The sequence below is a fragment of the Salvelinus namaycush genome, chromosome 5 (assembly GCF_016432855.1).
Source record: "Salvelinus namaycush isolate Seneca chromosome 5, SaNama_1.0, whole genome shotgun sequence".
Taxonomy (NCBI): domain Eukaryota; kingdom Metazoa; phylum Chordata; class Actinopteri; order Salmoniformes; family Salmonidae; genus Salvelinus; species Salvelinus namaycush.
The window spans coordinates 5,727,342-5,744,004 of record NC_052311.1 but is presented as its reverse complement, the minus strand read 5'-3'; the positions used below and the strand labels follow the sequence as shown (position 1 = coordinate 5,744,004).

Genomic DNA, 16,663 nt, shown 5'->3' with positions numbered 1-16,663 from the left:
ACAGAACAGTTAAAACATTTTTTTTTTTATTGTATTCTATTTGGTTACATTTTTTTATTTTATGCACTTTGAGATTATTCTGTATAATGAAAAGTGTTTTACAAATGTAATAAATAATAATTATTATTATTTACTTGACGAGCAGTGCATATCCAACGTTTGGTAACAGAATGACAGCACAAACAGCACAAACCGTCATTCTGTTACCAAACTTTGCATCTGCACTGTTCTTCAAGTAAATGTGTTTTTGTAGAATGTTCTGTGGAAATTGTTTAAAAGTAATCATTTTACATAGAGTTGTATGGTTGCAATCGTTGGCTTTTGTTTGACATAATCAGATTTTTCACTTTAAAATGTATCAGCATCACTCTGTTAACATGGAATAGCCCTCATTTGAAGAAGACTCGTGACAAAGTGTAAAATAGAAGAAACCGATGATCAAGAACATTTGAGAGTAAAATCTCTCATTTAGCGGAGGGATATGCGCTCCGCCTCCCAGTCTACTTGACGCTTGGACAGAGGAGTCGGGGAGAGTTTGGGAAAGGCTTTGGGGGGGAAAAAAGTCACACAAAAAAAACGGCTTTAAATAGAGAAAAGTACTAAGGAAGCGACCAGCCTGCCTCAGTTCTTGAAAGGTATGCGATGAAATGATAGCTTATCCACTAGATAAGCATGTTTCCATGGGTAGGTTACACAATTACCAAGTTTTAATCAGTAAAGCTAGGCTTGGGTACTTTTCCAGAGGGGGTGGGGTGTAACTAGCTAGCTAGAGAAGTGATTGAAAAAGTTATCTCTGGAATGGTGGAGGAGAACGTAGCTAATTAGCTAGAATGGGGGAGATAAAGACGATATTTGTGGTCAAAATAGGACGGGTTAACGTCAGCCATGTAAAACCACACGAACAACTTTGATTGTACCATCAATTCGGTTCAACTCGATTACCAACTGGCTAACTTAATTAACTTGTAGCGTGTTGAGCTAGCTAACGGTAGCTACTTGGCTAAGTTTAACCAACTAGCTAACGAGATAGCAAAATTAGCGAAATGGATGAAAATGAATATTTTCCACTCTTAGCCATAATCACTTAAAGTTAGCTACATGCGTAATTATTGATATAGATCTCTGACACGAAATACACATGGCTAGCTAGCTATGTGTATTTCATCAAATTGTATACTTACTAGTTAACATGTCATGCTTAGCTAGCTAGCAAGTACAGTTCTTGTCTACCTTGGAAGTAAGCTACTTTGTCACAGTGTTCAATGTAACTAGCTACGTCGACAAAGGTGTATGTTAGGGAATCGGGACGTGTTGATTTCAAGCTTCAGTGGTATAATGGTTGTGATTATGGGTCAAGTACCTTAACAAGCTTTGAATAATGTGTTTTAAAAAAGATACACAAGATGAAAGTCACTAGATAATGTATTCAACCCCGTAGTTGAGGTGTTGCCACCCATTTTAATCCAGTATTCAGGCATTTTGATTTGTCATCCTGCAGTAATGATGATGTCAGACCTCCGGGATAGTGTGGGTGTCTGGTGTCAGATAAATGATCAGGCAATTAGGCAATATTCTCTTGAGTATCTCCTTGGGTGGGGATGGGGAGACATCTCATGCTTAGTTACCTGAACCATCCTTTGTTTCGCCCTTCACTTTCACCGTGTAGCCAGAGCATGCCATGTCAGAATTGTCTCAACGTTCTGTATTATTTTCTCAGTCTGTTGAATGTTGCTATACATTTCGCTGAACTTCTCAGCTTCATCTCAACAAGATTCTGTTCTGCCCAATGGTTATTCAAGTGAGGCACTCTCAAAAACCTGGTACCCATGGTGACGGTCAGACTCTTCATCCAGACACTGTTTGTGTTGTTGCTACAGGACAGCCAGGCAGGAAAAGACTTAGGTGTGAAGTGATGTTATCAGTCACTGGACTCTGTGCACCTCGTTTCCTGTCGTTATTGTATTGCTGTCGTCGCTCACTTGGCATTACAGCCTCACAGAAACCAGCCGATTATTTAGACGGGCTGTGTCCAGAGAGCTTGCTTACCTACCTATAACCTAGTTATCCATATAGTCATGGATGAAACGACACACCTGCATGGATATTTAGAGAGTCAGTGAATAGCCTAGCTAGTATCTGCTACATTTAGTTGTCATTGTATTCCCTGCCATCTCACTTCATCACACATGCAAAGCTCACAATTTTTCCCTGTGGTGACTGAAGTGTAGGGTATCTTTCATTGCCTATAAGACTCCACTACTGCTTTTTTCCCTCTATTGTAACAATGGAACATGAAGCTCTAAACTGCCTGGTGTTGTTGGACAGCTGTGTGCCGTAAGGGAGGGATATGATGAGAAAGGAGCTTTCAGTGGCCTCACATCCTCTCTGCTAGGGCTGTTTTTCAACAGCTGTGCGGCAATGCCTGTATTTTCTGTCTTCTTTCTGTCTCTGTCCACCCAGTATGGCTGTCCCAGACTAAAAAGTAAAACCTTGGTTGACCGAGAGGCGTCTGTTCTTTTAACCAATCGATTCGACCAATTAAAAAAAAAAAATACCATATATAGACACACCCTATGTTTGAATAAAATCAACTACATGTAGGCTACTGAGCAAGTCTGATGCTTTAAGCACCGCGATTTTTAAAAATGACGCAAATTACTGACGAGGGAGCCAGAGATCAATATAGCAAATAAACCTGTTCCCGACCCTTCTGCTGCTGCTGGCCTTTGCAGATTCTGCCTTTATGCTCCTGCAGTTGCCGTTAATAGGCTACACTAGTGGTCGGCAACCTTTTTCTATTTGGAGTGCCAAGTTAACGTAACATTTTCGCTGGTCTGTGTCAGTTACGATTTTCATATGCACATTTTCGTGGAACAGTTTAATTTATAATAGTCTTCATAGCTCAAAATCAATAGCATGTGGTTTATCAAAATTCTATTTAAATGTAACTTCTGTTGCCATTGGCAATAGGTAAAAGTAACCTACATAAAGCCAACAAATAAAAACATTGCACCTCACAGGTAGAAAATAGCCTGATTTAAAAAATAAAAAAGAAGGAAAATAAAGAAATATCCTAGAAATCACCTTGGCCACCCATGGCCTGTCTTCAAGGAACTTGAAACATTGTATGAACTATTAACACCAGTGTGCCCCAGACAGACACAGCTGTAGGATATTTGTGCAAGGGATAAGAAGTAATCAGGTAGGCCGATTCTATGACGTCACGCTCTGATCCGGTGTAAACATTTTTTCCCCTTTCAATGCCGAGTGGTCATCGAAGGGGAGAGAGCTGGAAAGATTTGTCAAATAGGCTACGTTAAGGAACTATTGTCATTCTCAATGGATGTAGAGACGGACTTAGTTTACTTGCTGTTTTGAGGTAAAGAAAACACTACTTTGAGAAGCTCCACAACTCGTTAGTGGTGGTGCGCTAAGCCAATCCAGAAATACGATCAGATCCCCAAATGGCCACATTTTTATAGGCCTACGTTTGCACGCAGGCCAGGTAGCCGATAGGCATAGAAGTAGGCCTAATCAGGTGCACGTCCTTACTCAAGATTGACAGGAGCGCTCCAAACAAAAGACGATTACTAAATTAACAAGTCATAAATGGAATGAAATAAACCAAAACCTTCCTCACAAGTGTAGCCTAGGTTGTGCGCTCTGCGAACAACGTGTCCACTCCAACAATGTAAGACTGTAATAATATATTGAATGTATTAACAGAATTTACCGTAACCAAACAAACATTGTAGATTAGAAATGATGGTAAATGTGATACTGGTGTGCCATCCCCGCGGCCTCCACTATGGACTAGTCCGCTCAGACAGGCATCTCGTGTGCCATAAATTATTTTTTATTTATAAACTGGGTGGTTCGAGCCCTGAATGCTGACAGCCGTGGTTTATCAGACTGTATACCACGGGTTTTGACACATTTATTTTTACTGCTCTAATTACATTGGTAACCAGTTTATAATAGCAATAAGGCACCTCGGGGGGGTTTGTGGTATATGGCCAATATACCACGGCTAAGGGATGTGTCCAGGCACTCCACATTGCGCTGTGTCTAAGAACACCCCTTAGCCGTGGTAAATTGCCCATATACCACTCCCCCTTGTGCCTTATTGCTTAAATATTTGCCACTGCTCAACTAAAAAATCTTGGTCAACCAACTCTTTGGTCCTTAAAAAGCTGCTGTATGTGAAATATTGTCTGCTATAGGGTGGTAAATGACAAAACCGCATGACTTTTGTTTCCAACATTAGGGCTGTTTTCCTAAACAAGTCAAATCCGCTAAGTGTTTTGTTTCCTTGCCACGATACTAAGGAGTATGGTGATACTGGTATCGCCCCGGCCTTAGATGTCACCTGACCTGAGGATTCTGTTGTGCAATATATTTCTAACACAGCTTCTCTTCTTTTCCCCCTCCAGGTTCCACACTAGACCTTTACCCAGGCTCTGGCCACCTCATCATATGGTACGGACCTAACCAGAGAGACAGAACGAGAGAGGGAGATAATAGGTCCTTTTCCTATTTATGCCTGCCTATTGACTAGCTACGTTTGTAAATCCTCTGGGCTGTTGTGTCCCAGAGGCCTGATCTTAGCTGAACTTGTTCCCCAAACTGCACTCCCCTCAGTGGGGTTGGTTGTGACCCAGCTCCAGGGTACATCCCACCTCACGGCAGGCTCTCCTTTCCTGAGCAGCAGCAGCTGTGTCCTGCCTGCGTCCTGCCTCTATTTCCTGTCCTTGGTGTGCAAGGCTAAGCCTCCTCTCTACACTCCCCTTCCCCAAACACACTCTCTCTCTCCCTGTTGTACACGATCCAAGAAGACGACTCGTCAATCCCGTAACTTCCTGGTACATTTCTCTCTCCCTCCACTCCTTCTCACCCCGGACAGCAGCACCATGACCTCTATGTCCAGCCTGTTCTCCTTCACCAGTCCAGCTGTGAAGCGTCTGCTGGGGTGGAAGCAGGGGGACGAGGAGGAGAAATGGGCTGAGAAGGCTGTTGACGCCCTGGTCAAGAAACTGAAGAAGAAGAAGGGAGCCATGGAGGACCTGGAGAAAGCCCTCAGCAGCCCAGGGCAACCCAGTGAGTGACCCTGTCTGTCTGTAGTGTACTGTGTGCGTGCGGTGTCATACTTTGTCAATTTCAGGCCAGGTGTGTGTGTGTGTGAGGCAGACGGTGTGTGTCTATCTCTGGATCATAGAGTATTCTAGATGACTAAGAGAGAGATCATCATGATACTTGGTCCAGATATTTTCTCCCCTTTCCTAAAACCCGTCTCTCCATCTCCTGCCCTGCCAGGTAAGTGTGTGACCATCCCTCGGTCTCTGGATGGTCGTCTCCAGGTATCCCATCGTAAAGGTCTCCCCCACGTTATCTACTGCAGAGTGTGGAGGTGGCCCGACCTACAGTCTCACCACGAGCTCAAACCTCTGGAGGTGTGTGACTACCCCTTCGGCTCCAAGCAGAAGGAGGTCTGCATTAACCCCTACCACTACAAGAGAGTAGAGAGCCCAGGTACATCTTGTTTTCGTTCCTATTACAGTATCGACTCAATCTAATGCATTGCAAGACCTTAGCCTATACGTGTGATTAATTTGTGGCTGTTGTCCACGTCTTTCAACAAGAAATGCGTAGGACACAGTAAGGCTCATTTGTCTTAAGTTACCGTTTAAGTGAATGCAGAGTACGGACTATTCATACTATATAGATTAGAGTTTCCAATAAATTTGCCTCAAGTTGATTTTCATCAAAACAATATGGGACATTCTGGCTGCGTCCTTAGAGATAAATGTGTTCTCTTGTCTCCTCGCGCGCGACGTGATATTTACCTTTTGTATTGGTTAATGAAGAGCTGTCAGTCAGGGAGGGGGAGGAGCAGAGCACAGGACAAGGACTTTCAAAATGACCTGATCAATAGGATCTGCGTCATATAGTATGTTTTTGTTGTTGTTGAATGTAATGGGAAACAAGAAGAGAACTGGTATTGAAAGCACTTTCATTCAAATGTGAAGGCTAGATGGATGCAAGTCCTTTCAGTTGAAATGCACAACAGTCCCAAATGACGACATTCCTTCATTAATGTGTAGTACCTATGTTTTCACTGGTTTCAGATGAAATACTGTACAGTGTCTCAAGGTTTATTTTTTAAAGTCTCTTCAATCCCAATGTGTATATATATTTTTTAAATTTCTTCTCTACCAGTGCTGCCTCCGGTGTTGGTGCCTCGCCACAGTGAGTTCAACCCCCAACACAGCCTCCTGGTCCAGTTCAGGAACATGACTCACAACGAGCCCCACATGCCCCTGAACGCCACCTTCCCAGAGTCCTTCCAGCAGCACAGCGGGGGCAGCGTCACCTCCTTCCCAATCTCCCCAAACTCCCCCTACCCTCCCTCCCCAGCCTCCAGCGGAGGGGTGGGCACCTACCCCAACTCTCCTGCCAGCTCCGGGCCCTCCAGCCCCTTCCAGCTTCCAGGTAGATGTCAGTATACACTCCTATCATATATCATGCACCTATGTGTTTATTGATAGTCAGTTACCATGGCTGCTATTACGACATAATATGCTGTTAGCTTATGTCATGTATTCACACTTGTACACTTCACCTGGTCTCACACTGCCTTTGACCTCAGTGAGAATGTAAATAGAAATTAGTGGAGGACAATTTGGTGTGATTTCTAACAGTTTGTGATGATAAGTCCATGATACAAACCAGGGTCCTCTGACAGCCAGGGGGAACAATCAAAATGCCAACTAAAGAGTAACAAAGCCTGGCGTCAGGTTGAGTGTCAGTGGGCCCATCGCTGGGCCCAACATAGCTCCTATTCTGATGTGTATCTATCTATCTATCTCCAGCCAGTGAGATTTGCTGATGAAAAGATGCATGAGCCGCTGTAGTCAGGCATAATTGCAGCAGGGAATATGGCTTTTTGTATTTTTAAAATTGTGGTAAATTACCCCCAGGGTTGAGTCACTGCAGTGCTAGTGCTGTCACTTCTATGTGCTACCCAGACCCCTCTTTTACGCTGCTGCTACTCTCTGTTTATTATCTATGCATAGTCACTAACTCTACCTACATGTACATATTACCTCGACTAACCGGTTCCCCCGCACATTGACTCTGTACCGGTACCCATTTTTATATAGCCTCGCTTGTTATTTTACTGCTGTTTTAATTATTTGTTGCATTTTTATATTTTTTTCTAATTCTAAATCAAATTTTATTTGTCACATACACTGAATACAACAGGTGTAGTCCTTCAAGTGAGATTCTTACTTACAAGCCCCTAATCAACAATGTCATTTAAAATATATACGAATAAGAAATAAAAGGAACAAGTAATTAAAGAGCAGTAAAATAACAATAGCGAGACTATATACAGGGGGTACCGGTACAGAGTCAAATGTGCGGGGGGCACCGTTTATTTGAGGTAATGTGTACATGTAGGTAGAGTTATTAAAGTGACTATGCATAGATAACAGAGTAGCAGTGGTGCAAAAAGAGTGGGTGGGGGGCAATGCAAATAGTCTGGGTAGCCATTTGATTAGATGTTCAGGAGTCTTATGGCTTGGGGGTAGAAGCTGTTTAGAAGCCTCTTGGACCTAGACTTGACGCTCCGGTAGCGCTTGCCGTGCGGTAGCAAAGAGAACAGTATGACTAGGGTGGCTGGAGCCTAAGACAATTTTTTGGGGCCTTCCTCTGACATCGCCTGGTATAGAGGTCCTGGATGGAAGCTTGGCCCCAGTGATGTACTGGGCCTTACGCACTACCTTCTGTAGCGCCTTATGGTCAGATGCCGAGCAGTTGCCATACCAGGCAGTGATGCAACCAGTCAGGATGCTCTCGATGGTGCAGCTGTAGAACCTTTTGAGGATCTGGGGACCCATGCCATATCTTTTCAATCTCCTGAGGGGGAATAGGTTTTGTCATGCTCTCTTCACAACTGTCCTGGTGTGCTTGGACCATGTTAGTTTGATGTGGACACCAAGGAACTTGAAGCTCTCAACATGCTCCACTACAGCCCCGTCGATGAGAATGGGGGCGTGCTCGATCCTCCTTTTCCTGTAGTCCACAATCATCTCCTTTGTCTTGATCACGTTGAGGGAGATGTTGTTGTCCTGGCACCACATGGCCAGGTCTCTGACCTCCTCCCTATAGGCTGTCTCGTCGGTGATCAGGCCTTCCGCTGTTGTCAACGGCAAACTTAATGATGGTGTTGGAGTCATGAGTGAACAGGGAGTACAGAAGGGGAATGCGCACACACCCCCGAGTGGCTCCTGTGCTGAGGATCAGCCTGGCGGATATGCAGAGGGAGATGTTTAGTCCCAAGGTCCTTAGCTTATTGATGAGCTTTGAGGGCACTATGGTGTTTAACTCTGAGCTGTAGTCAATGAACAGCATTCTCACATAGGTGCCCCTTTTGTCCAGGTGGGAAAGGGCAGTGTGGAGTGCAATAGAGATTGCATCATCTGTGGATCTGTTAGGGCGGTATGCAAATTGGAGTGGGTCTAGGGTTTCTGGGTTAATGGTGTTGATGTGAGCCATGACAGCCTTTCAAAGCACTTCATGGCTACAGACGGGAGTGCTATGGGTCAGTAGTTATTTAGGCAGGTTGCCTTACTCCCTGTGTCCAAGAACGCTATGGCGGTCTGCATTAAACATGTTGGTATTACAGAATCGGACAGGGAGAGGTTGTGAATGTCAGTGAAGACACTTGCCAGTTGGTCAGCGCATTCTTGGAGTACATGTCCTGGTAATCCATCTGGCCCTGCGAATAGCATGATCAGTCATCCGGAACAGTTGGTGCTCTCATGCATGTTTCAGTGTTATTTGCCTTGGAGCAAGCATAAAGTAGTTTAGCTCGTCTGGTAGGCTCGTGTCACTGGGCAGCTCTCGACTGTGCTTCCCTTTTGTAGTCTGTAATGATTTGCAAGCCCTGCCACATCCGACGAGAGTCGGAACCTGTGTAGTACAATTCGCTCTTAGTCCTGTATTGGCGCTTTGCCTGTTTGATGGTTTGTCGGCGGGCGTCGCGGGATTTCTTAAGTTTCCGGGTTAGAGTCCCGCTCCTTGAAAGCGGCAACTCTACCCTTTAGCTCAGTGCGGATGTTGGCTATAATCCATGGCTTCTGGTTGGAGTATGTACGTACGGTCACTGTGGGGACGACGTCCTCAATGCACTTACTGATGAAGCCAGTGACTGATATGGCGTAGTACTCAATGCCATCGGAAGAATCCCGGAACATTCCAGGCTGTGCTAGCAAAACAGACCTGTAGCTTAGCATCTGCTTCATCTGACCACTTTTTTTTTATTGACGGAGTCACTGGTGCTTGGTCCATCTGGTCTGTAGGAAGACCAGTCTTCTCATTAGAAAACATTACCAACAGTCCCCACCCACACCCCACTTGAAACGTTTCTCAATTTCTGTGTTCATCAGTGGTTGTGTAATACAACACTTATGGGACTGTCCATACATTAGTGTTCCATGTGGCGGATGTGTGTGAAACCCTACACCTGTTTCCGGGTAGAGAAAGATCCTGTGGTGGTGGATGGGTTTTAACTCCTCTTGGGAGTTGTGTGTGTGTGTATATGTGTCCGTCCTCTCTGTCTGTCTGTGTGTGTGTGGACAGCCATTTGTCATCAGCAGCATCTGGTCTCCTAACTATCAGTCCATTGTGGTGTTTTTCCTCCAGCTGATACCCCACCCCCGGCTTACATGCCCCCTGACGAGCAGATGGGACAGGAGGGGTCCATGGAGACCAGCAGCAGCGTGCCCAGGAACATGCCTAGTGGGGGTGAGGAGTCTGACCTTCAACTTTTACACTTTATGATTTTTTATTTTTTTCTCCACCTTAAGCAATCAGGAATTCCTGCTTTCAGACATCATCCTTCATTCATTGGAACTGATTTATCCTATTTGTCTGCGTTGACCTGATCACATAGCAGTCAATACAAACTGAAATCCTACTGTTCCCTGGAGGGAAATGAGGTACAACATACTACGGGGAGTCGCACTCTAGTGACTTCGGTTGTAGGATCTATACTGATCAACAATATAAACCCAGCATGTAAAGGGTTGGTTTCATGAGCTAAAATAAAAGATGCCAGTAATGTTCCATACACACTAAAAGCTGATTTTTCTCATTTGTTTTACATCCCTGTGCATTTCACCTTTGCCAAGCTAATCCATCCACCTGACAGGTGTGGCATATCAAGAAGATGATTAAACAGCTGGATTACATAGGTGCACCTTGTGCTGGGGGACAATAAAAGGCCACTCTAAAATGTGCAGTTTTGTAACCCAGCTGGAAAAGGGACAGCCCCCCCCCCCCCCCCCCCCTCAACGGCTTACACTTTTAGGGGATAAACATGGACAAGTTTTCAAACGTGAGACTGTATAGCCTGGATGAAGTCAGACCCCTTATAGATGCAGTAAAGAGGTCAATCGAACTGGACCAAAACAATGGAATTGCCATGGAAACGTGTGGGGGGGGAAATATCCAGTGTCTCCTCATTGCCCCCCAGCGAAACTAACCTACATTTAGGGTATTGTTTACATGTATGTCACACTTTTGAAGTAAAAATCGGAGTATAATGCTTGTATGGATGTCAAGACCAATACATGTTCATGTGATCACCAATCAACTGCATTACAGTTTCTAAAAAAACACCACCGATTTCTGAATGCTAGCTATGCTAATTACCTTATACGAACGGGAATTAGCATTTAGCAGCCACTTCTAAACCTGAAAGGGGACTACTACTACATTAGGGGGTGTGCTGAGTAGTTGGACAAAACAAGTCTTGTAACGGATATAGGCAATTTTCTGGATACGATTAATATCACTGATAATTACAAAAACGACTTTCTCATGTCAGTCAGTCGTATAAGGTTTTACGTGGTCTAATTAACTCAACTGGCTAGTTTACCTGTCTGTAAAGAGAAGGGTGGGCTGTACGTTGATCCTGCTGCTCTGATTGGATAGAGTGACGCTGTATTTCTCCATCTCCACTTGCGTCATAATTACACCCCTATCACTTTTCCTCTGTTTTCGGTCTGATCATTTAGATTACTGCTGCCTGCTACTGTGATGCATCACATGGCGAGGACGTTTGCGGTCAAGCTATCGATGTGCATAATATCTAATAAGCAGGGCAAGGGTAGGAAAACAGGATTAAACGTGGATGTTTAATCCGACAAATTTGGCTGCCCGCTGCAAATTGAGAGCACACACCTTTGTGCGCTGCTCCTAATCTGCAGCTATTTGGCAGTGAGATTGTGCAGAGGTATTTTGCCAAAATCGATTTAAAACGCATATTAAAACACTTGTTTTTTAAAAATGTATTTATCACAACTCATCCTATCCGACTATCAACTTTACATTTCCGGATATGATTATGAAAACGAGTATGGCCATTTCTGCACACCTCTATTCTAAATGTTATGCAGCCAAATCGGACTTAAGTAACCACATTTGTGGGCTTGTTACAATGTCTGCGTTCCATTGACCACTTTACCTCATCTATGTACACGGCGCTCTGGCAATGGCTGACGTAGCACCCTGTTTGGTCGGAACCAAACATGGGCGCATTGATGTTACTGTAAAGTTTTTGTGGAGGGGCTCAGACCCTTGCTAAGGCCCCTCGCTCCAGGGGGGTTACCTGAGCCAAGCGCTCGGTGGCTGCTTCCTCATTGGAGGTGCCCGCGAGCCCCACTCCCTCCAACTCCAAGAAATAGAAATGTGATTGCCATAACGCCAGGGGAAAGACAATGAGCTGCATTCGCCGGACGTTATGTTTGCTAGCTGATGTTAGCCATGATAAGGCTTCTAGGCTAGCAGTCCTCTTTGACAGCAGCATGTTCCGTTAAGAATAACCAAGCGATTTAACGCTAGCTACGTATACCAAACAAGTGAGCTATCAACGCAATTCCACCGTTAGGAAGCTGGAATAGCTAGCAGCAGTAGCTAGCTTGCCTCGGCAAGTTGGCAAACCTGGCTAGCACGATATGCAGCGCTTGTTAGCTAGCTTGGTCTCAAGTCTACGTAAGACCGGATCACCAAGGTGGGACCTGGACCCTTCTGGGAAGGAGAGTCAAGCGGTGCTTAACCAAGGCAAACACATGAACCTGGTCGCCCTCTCTCTTCGAATACTTCCCCGTAACAGGAGACAGAGCATACAGGAGCCGGGAGACATTTGACCAGACCGACCCGTAACCGGAGACAGAGCATACAGGAGCCGGGAGACATTTGACCAGACCGACCCGTAACCGGAGACAGAGCATACAGGAGCCGGGAGACATTAGACCAGACCGACCCAAACAATTTTCGCGTCCCTCAACTTAGACTCAGCTGAGGTACGGACACCCGGGAGAGGAAGTCCGTATCGGGAACACCAAGCCCCCTAAAAAAAAGCTCCACAATTGACACGAGAACCTGCGTTGCGGACTAGTAGGGGAACAGTGCCAGCCTTCCCCTAGTCTCGCGCACAAACTGATTGGCGCGAGGGCAGCTTGAGCGTGCGCCGAGACATACAAGATGACAAACGTGAGTGTTGCAAACCCGTACCCGGCTTATTAGTGTCACCCCATGATTCTTCACTGTCACTACTTTGCAGGACTGATGTGCACACAGGATCATCGAGTTCAGACGAGTGCCCTGTTTTATTAGTCTGGCAATAAAACGCAAAGGTGTTCAGGTTATGAATTTACATTCCTCTAGCTCGGTCTTCACCATAGTCATAAATGATAGACCAACATGGGTATAATAACACAATGTTATCGTATAGTTTTACAAAGAATGCCCATCACGAGAACACATGTTGTATTTTACAGTAACGTGAACCAAGGCTTAAAATACAACCAATCAGCTAACTTCAGAGATGCTATTATAAAAATACATTTTCACCACATAAAAAAATTACAACATACCTGGCAATTATTATAACTTTTGTAGTATTTTAACTTGGCAAGACAGTTAAGAACAAATTCTTATTTTCAATGACGGCCTAGGAACAGGGAGTTAACTGCCTTGTTCAGGGGCAGAACGACAGATTTTTACCTTGTCAGCTCGGGGATTTGATCTTGCAACCTTCCGGTTACTAGTCCAACGCCCTAACCACTAGGCTACCTGCTGCAATAAAGCCCAGAACGTAGGTGTGAGATTCAGATTATTATGAATCTACCTTCCTCCAGCTCCTGTACATGAAAATACAACTTTGTCTTGACCGTTTCTGGCGACGTTAGCCATTTGACACCACGTTAGCTAGCAGAGTTAGCGTTCAGAATATATGTTTAGCGCCAGGTAGTTAACATCATGATACTGAGAGTTTGATCCGTATACATTCATAAGGAACTTTATACAGTTAGATGAGACAATTATAAAGGATTATAACATGTTATATCCCAAAATGGAGTGGAGCTCAACTTTCTACATACCGTCTTCGCCATAATCCTAAATAAAGGGTAACTCAAATATGGCGACACTGGTGAACTTGACACCAGACCAATAGCAGTTTATACCAGGAGAGGCCGTAGGAACATGTATCAGAGACACAACATCTTGGAACTTATTCCTTTTTAGAATGAGAATATACCACTAAGGGACCATTTAGTTGGCGCAACGTAAGACTGTCTCGTTTTCCAGTTTGTTTTAAGTAGCGTTCACACCAAGGTGATGAGCTGAATAATTAAAGGAATGAATCCAAGCCTCACGTTTATCACCTGTGGAAGGCTTGTCTCCCAGTGAGGCACAGATTTCATTGGCCTCGTCAGGTGTGATTGTCGCAAGAGTGTGACTCCCCATAGTATGTTGTACCGAAGTTGAAAGGGAACTATGGGTACTACAAATGCACCACATCATTCATGAATTGATCAAGTTTTAAATTATACATTTCAAGATTACGCATCCATTTCCCTTTGCAACAAAGAAGGATCCCTGTAGATGTGGAGTATGAGGAACCTGAGCCACTGGTCTAGAATTGTGTACTATGAGTTGACCCTCTGCTCCACCTTGTCCCTGTAGATGTGCAGCCAGTGGAGTATGAGGAACCGAGCCACTGGTGCAGTATTGTGTACTATGAGTTGAACAACAGAGTGGGTGAGGCCTACCATGCCTCTTCTACCAGCGTTCTGGTGGACGGCTTCACCGACCCCTCCAACAACAAGAACCGCTTCTGCCTGGGGTTGCTCTCCAACGTCAACCGCAACTCGACCATAGAGAACACACGCCGCCACATTGGCAAAGGTGAGAATAAACACATTGAGATTAGTTGATGAGGTTGTGAAGATTGAAATTAGATGAGAGGTTTAGAGAGTGGAGACGGAATGGTGACAAACATGCATGACATTCAACTAAAACGTGCATTTTTTAAAAATTGATTTTGTATTCTGGGTTGTGTTTATTTGCTAGGTATTACTGTACTGTTGGAGCTAGAAACACAAGCATTAGGTATTACTGTTCTGTTGGAGCTAGAAACACAAGCATTAGATATTACTGTACTGTTGGAGCTAGAAACACAAGCATTAGATATTACTGTACTGTTGGAGCTAGAAACACAAGCATTAGGTATTACTGTACTGTTGGAGCTAGAAACACAAGCATTAGGTATTACTGTACTGTTGGAGCTAGAAACACAAGCATTACTGTATGTATTACTGCGCTGATGGAGCTAGAAACACAAGCATTATATATTACTGTGCTGTTGGAGCTAGAAACACAAGCATTATGTATTACTGTGCTGATGGAGCTAGAAACACAAGCATTATATATTACTGTGCTGTTGGAGCTAGAAACACAAGCATTAGGTATTACTGCACTTTTGGAGCTAGAAACACAAGCATTAGATATTACTGTGCTGTTGGAGCTAGAAACACAAGCATTAGATATTACTGTACTGTTGGAGCTAGAAACACAAGCATTATATATTACTGCACTGTTGGAGCTAGAAACACAAGCATTAGGTATTACTGTGCTGATGGAGCTAGAAACACAAGCATTATGTATTACTGTGCTGTTGGAGCTAGAAACACAAGCATTAGGTATTACTGCACTGTTGGAGCTAGAAACACAAGCATTTTTCTCTCACTCTCTCAGGCGTCCACCTGTACTATGTAGGAGGTGAGGTGTATGCAGAGTGTCTTAGTGACACCAGTATCTTCGTTCAGAGCCGTAACTGTAACTACCACCATGGTTTCCACCCCACCACGGTGTGTAAGATCCCTAGTGGCTGCAGTCTGAAGATCTTTAACAACCAGGAATTTGCTCAGCTACTGGCCCAGTCTGTGAACCATGGCTTTGAGGCTGTCTACGAACTGACCAAGATGTGCACCATCCGCATGAGCTTTGTAAAGGTGATATACAATTACATTTATGATTCAACACTGCTTTATGATCTTGTCCATTGATTTAAAAAATAGATGTTTTGTGGAAACGACTTTTTAAAATTATCTTAATTTCATTGAAATAGAAACTCTGCAATGTTGAGAATAACACTGCAATGGAAAACAAGCATTTCTGATTGGACAAATTTGCTTTTTCATTACTTTTTTTGACCATTTACTGAATATGACCCAGCTTTAACTTTCTCTCTCTCGCTCCCCCCCAACAGGGCTGGGGAGCTGAGTATCACCGACAAGATGTCACCAGCACCCCCTGTTGGATAGAAGTGCACCTTCACGGCCCTCTGCAGTGGCTGGATAAAGTGCTGACACAGATGGGCTCTCCTCTCAACCCCATCTCTTCAGTGTCTTAATGGTGCCCCCCATACCAGACTCTCGACCCCGTCTCTTCAGTGTCTTAATGGTGCCCCCCCCCCCCCAAGACCAGACCAGCCAGGCTGGGAGGTTCTTTTACACATTTTTAAACATTTATTTTTATGTTTTAATGAGTGAAAGGAGATGTTAAAAGGCTGAACTGTTTACAGTATCTGGCTGCAGAAGGGATGTTGAACCCAGAGCAGCAGAATTAAAGAAAGAAAAAAATGGAGGCTACAAGCAGAAGATAAAAGTAAAACCTACAGAAGAATATTCAGAGTAGCGGCACAAAATAATGGACAAAGTACTGCTCTGAGTCATCCACTACCAACCATGTGCTTATTCTATTGAGAGTAGTAGGACTGGAAAGCATTTACCTTACTTTATATTTTTAATATTTTTTTTAAGGATTTTGCATAAAATGTTTTAATGATTTTCTTTTGGTATTTTTTTCGGTAAGAAAATAATGAAATGTATATCACTACTACTACAAATTTACCACAGTCAAACTACTTGTAATTTTACTTTGTAAACTTTTTTTTTCCTTTGCCATGTTTTCTAATGACATATTTTACATCTTAAGGTATAGATATCATTATGTTTACTATTAGACTCAGATCTCATGTTTCCATTTTATAGTTTCTATCACTAGAAAAACTTGAGTTACTGCCATTTTTAAATAAAGTATGTCTAACTGATAACTATGATATGAGTTCATTACTGAATGTTTTGAACAGGTGACAAAGCTAGAAACATCACACTTCTCAGAGGAGAACTCATCAATAAAGTTGTCAATGGTGCTGGGTCGATTCTCTGTACATACAGTGTATGTTCAAGTGACAGAATGACTTTCTGTATTCATTAACCATTTTATTTTTTTGTATCTTGTGGAAGTA

General features: G+C 43.7%; 1 protein-coding gene across 3 annotated transcripts; it reads left to right on the top strand.

Moving 5' to 3' along the window:
• The first annotated feature begins 511 nt into the window (after nucleotides 1–511).
• Nucleotides 512–16,576, top strand: LOC120047877 (mothers against decapentaplegic homolog 5-like). Of its 3 annotated transcripts, none has more exons than XM_038993448.1 (9): nucleotides 512–635; nucleotides 4,434–4,479; nucleotides 4,907–5,097; nucleotides 5,314–5,529; nucleotides 6,217–6,495; nucleotides 9,709–9,810; nucleotides 14,038–14,259; nucleotides 15,109–15,365; nucleotides 15,623–16,576. In XM_038993448.1, exons 3-9 carry the CDS (start codon nucleotides 4,911–4,913, stop codon nucleotides 15,764–15,766), a joined length of 1,407 nt encoding a protein of 468 aa, XP_038849376.1. In that variant the 5' UTR covers nucleotides 512–635; nucleotides 4,434–4,479; nucleotides 4,907–4,910; the 3' UTR covers nucleotides 15,767–16,576. The 3 variants fall into 3 exon arrangements, with proteins under 3 accessions (XP_038849376.1, XP_038849374.1, XP_038849377.1); XM_038993446.1 differs by having other exon boundaries at nucleotides 4,904–5,097; XM_038993449.1 differs by having other exon boundaries at nucleotides 4,434–5,097; nucleotides 6,217–6,489.
• The last annotated feature ends 87 nt before the right edge of the window (nucleotides 16,577–16,663 follow it).

Excerpts from the sequence above, each read along its gene's own strand:
- LOC120047877 (XM_038993448.1), top strand. The coding sequence starts at position 4,911 with ATGACCTCTATGTCCAGCCTGTTCTCCTTCACCAGTCCAGCTGTGAAG. Across the intron at positions 6,496-9,708 it reads CTTCCAGCTTCCAGGTAGAT|CTGATACCCCACCCCCGGCT; the intron begins GTCAGTATACAC and ends TTTTTCCTCCAG. Across the intron at positions 9,811-14,037 it reads CAGGAACATGCCTAGTGGGG|ATGTGCAGCCAGTGGAGTAT; the intron begins GTGAGGAGTCTG and ends TTGTCCCTGTAG.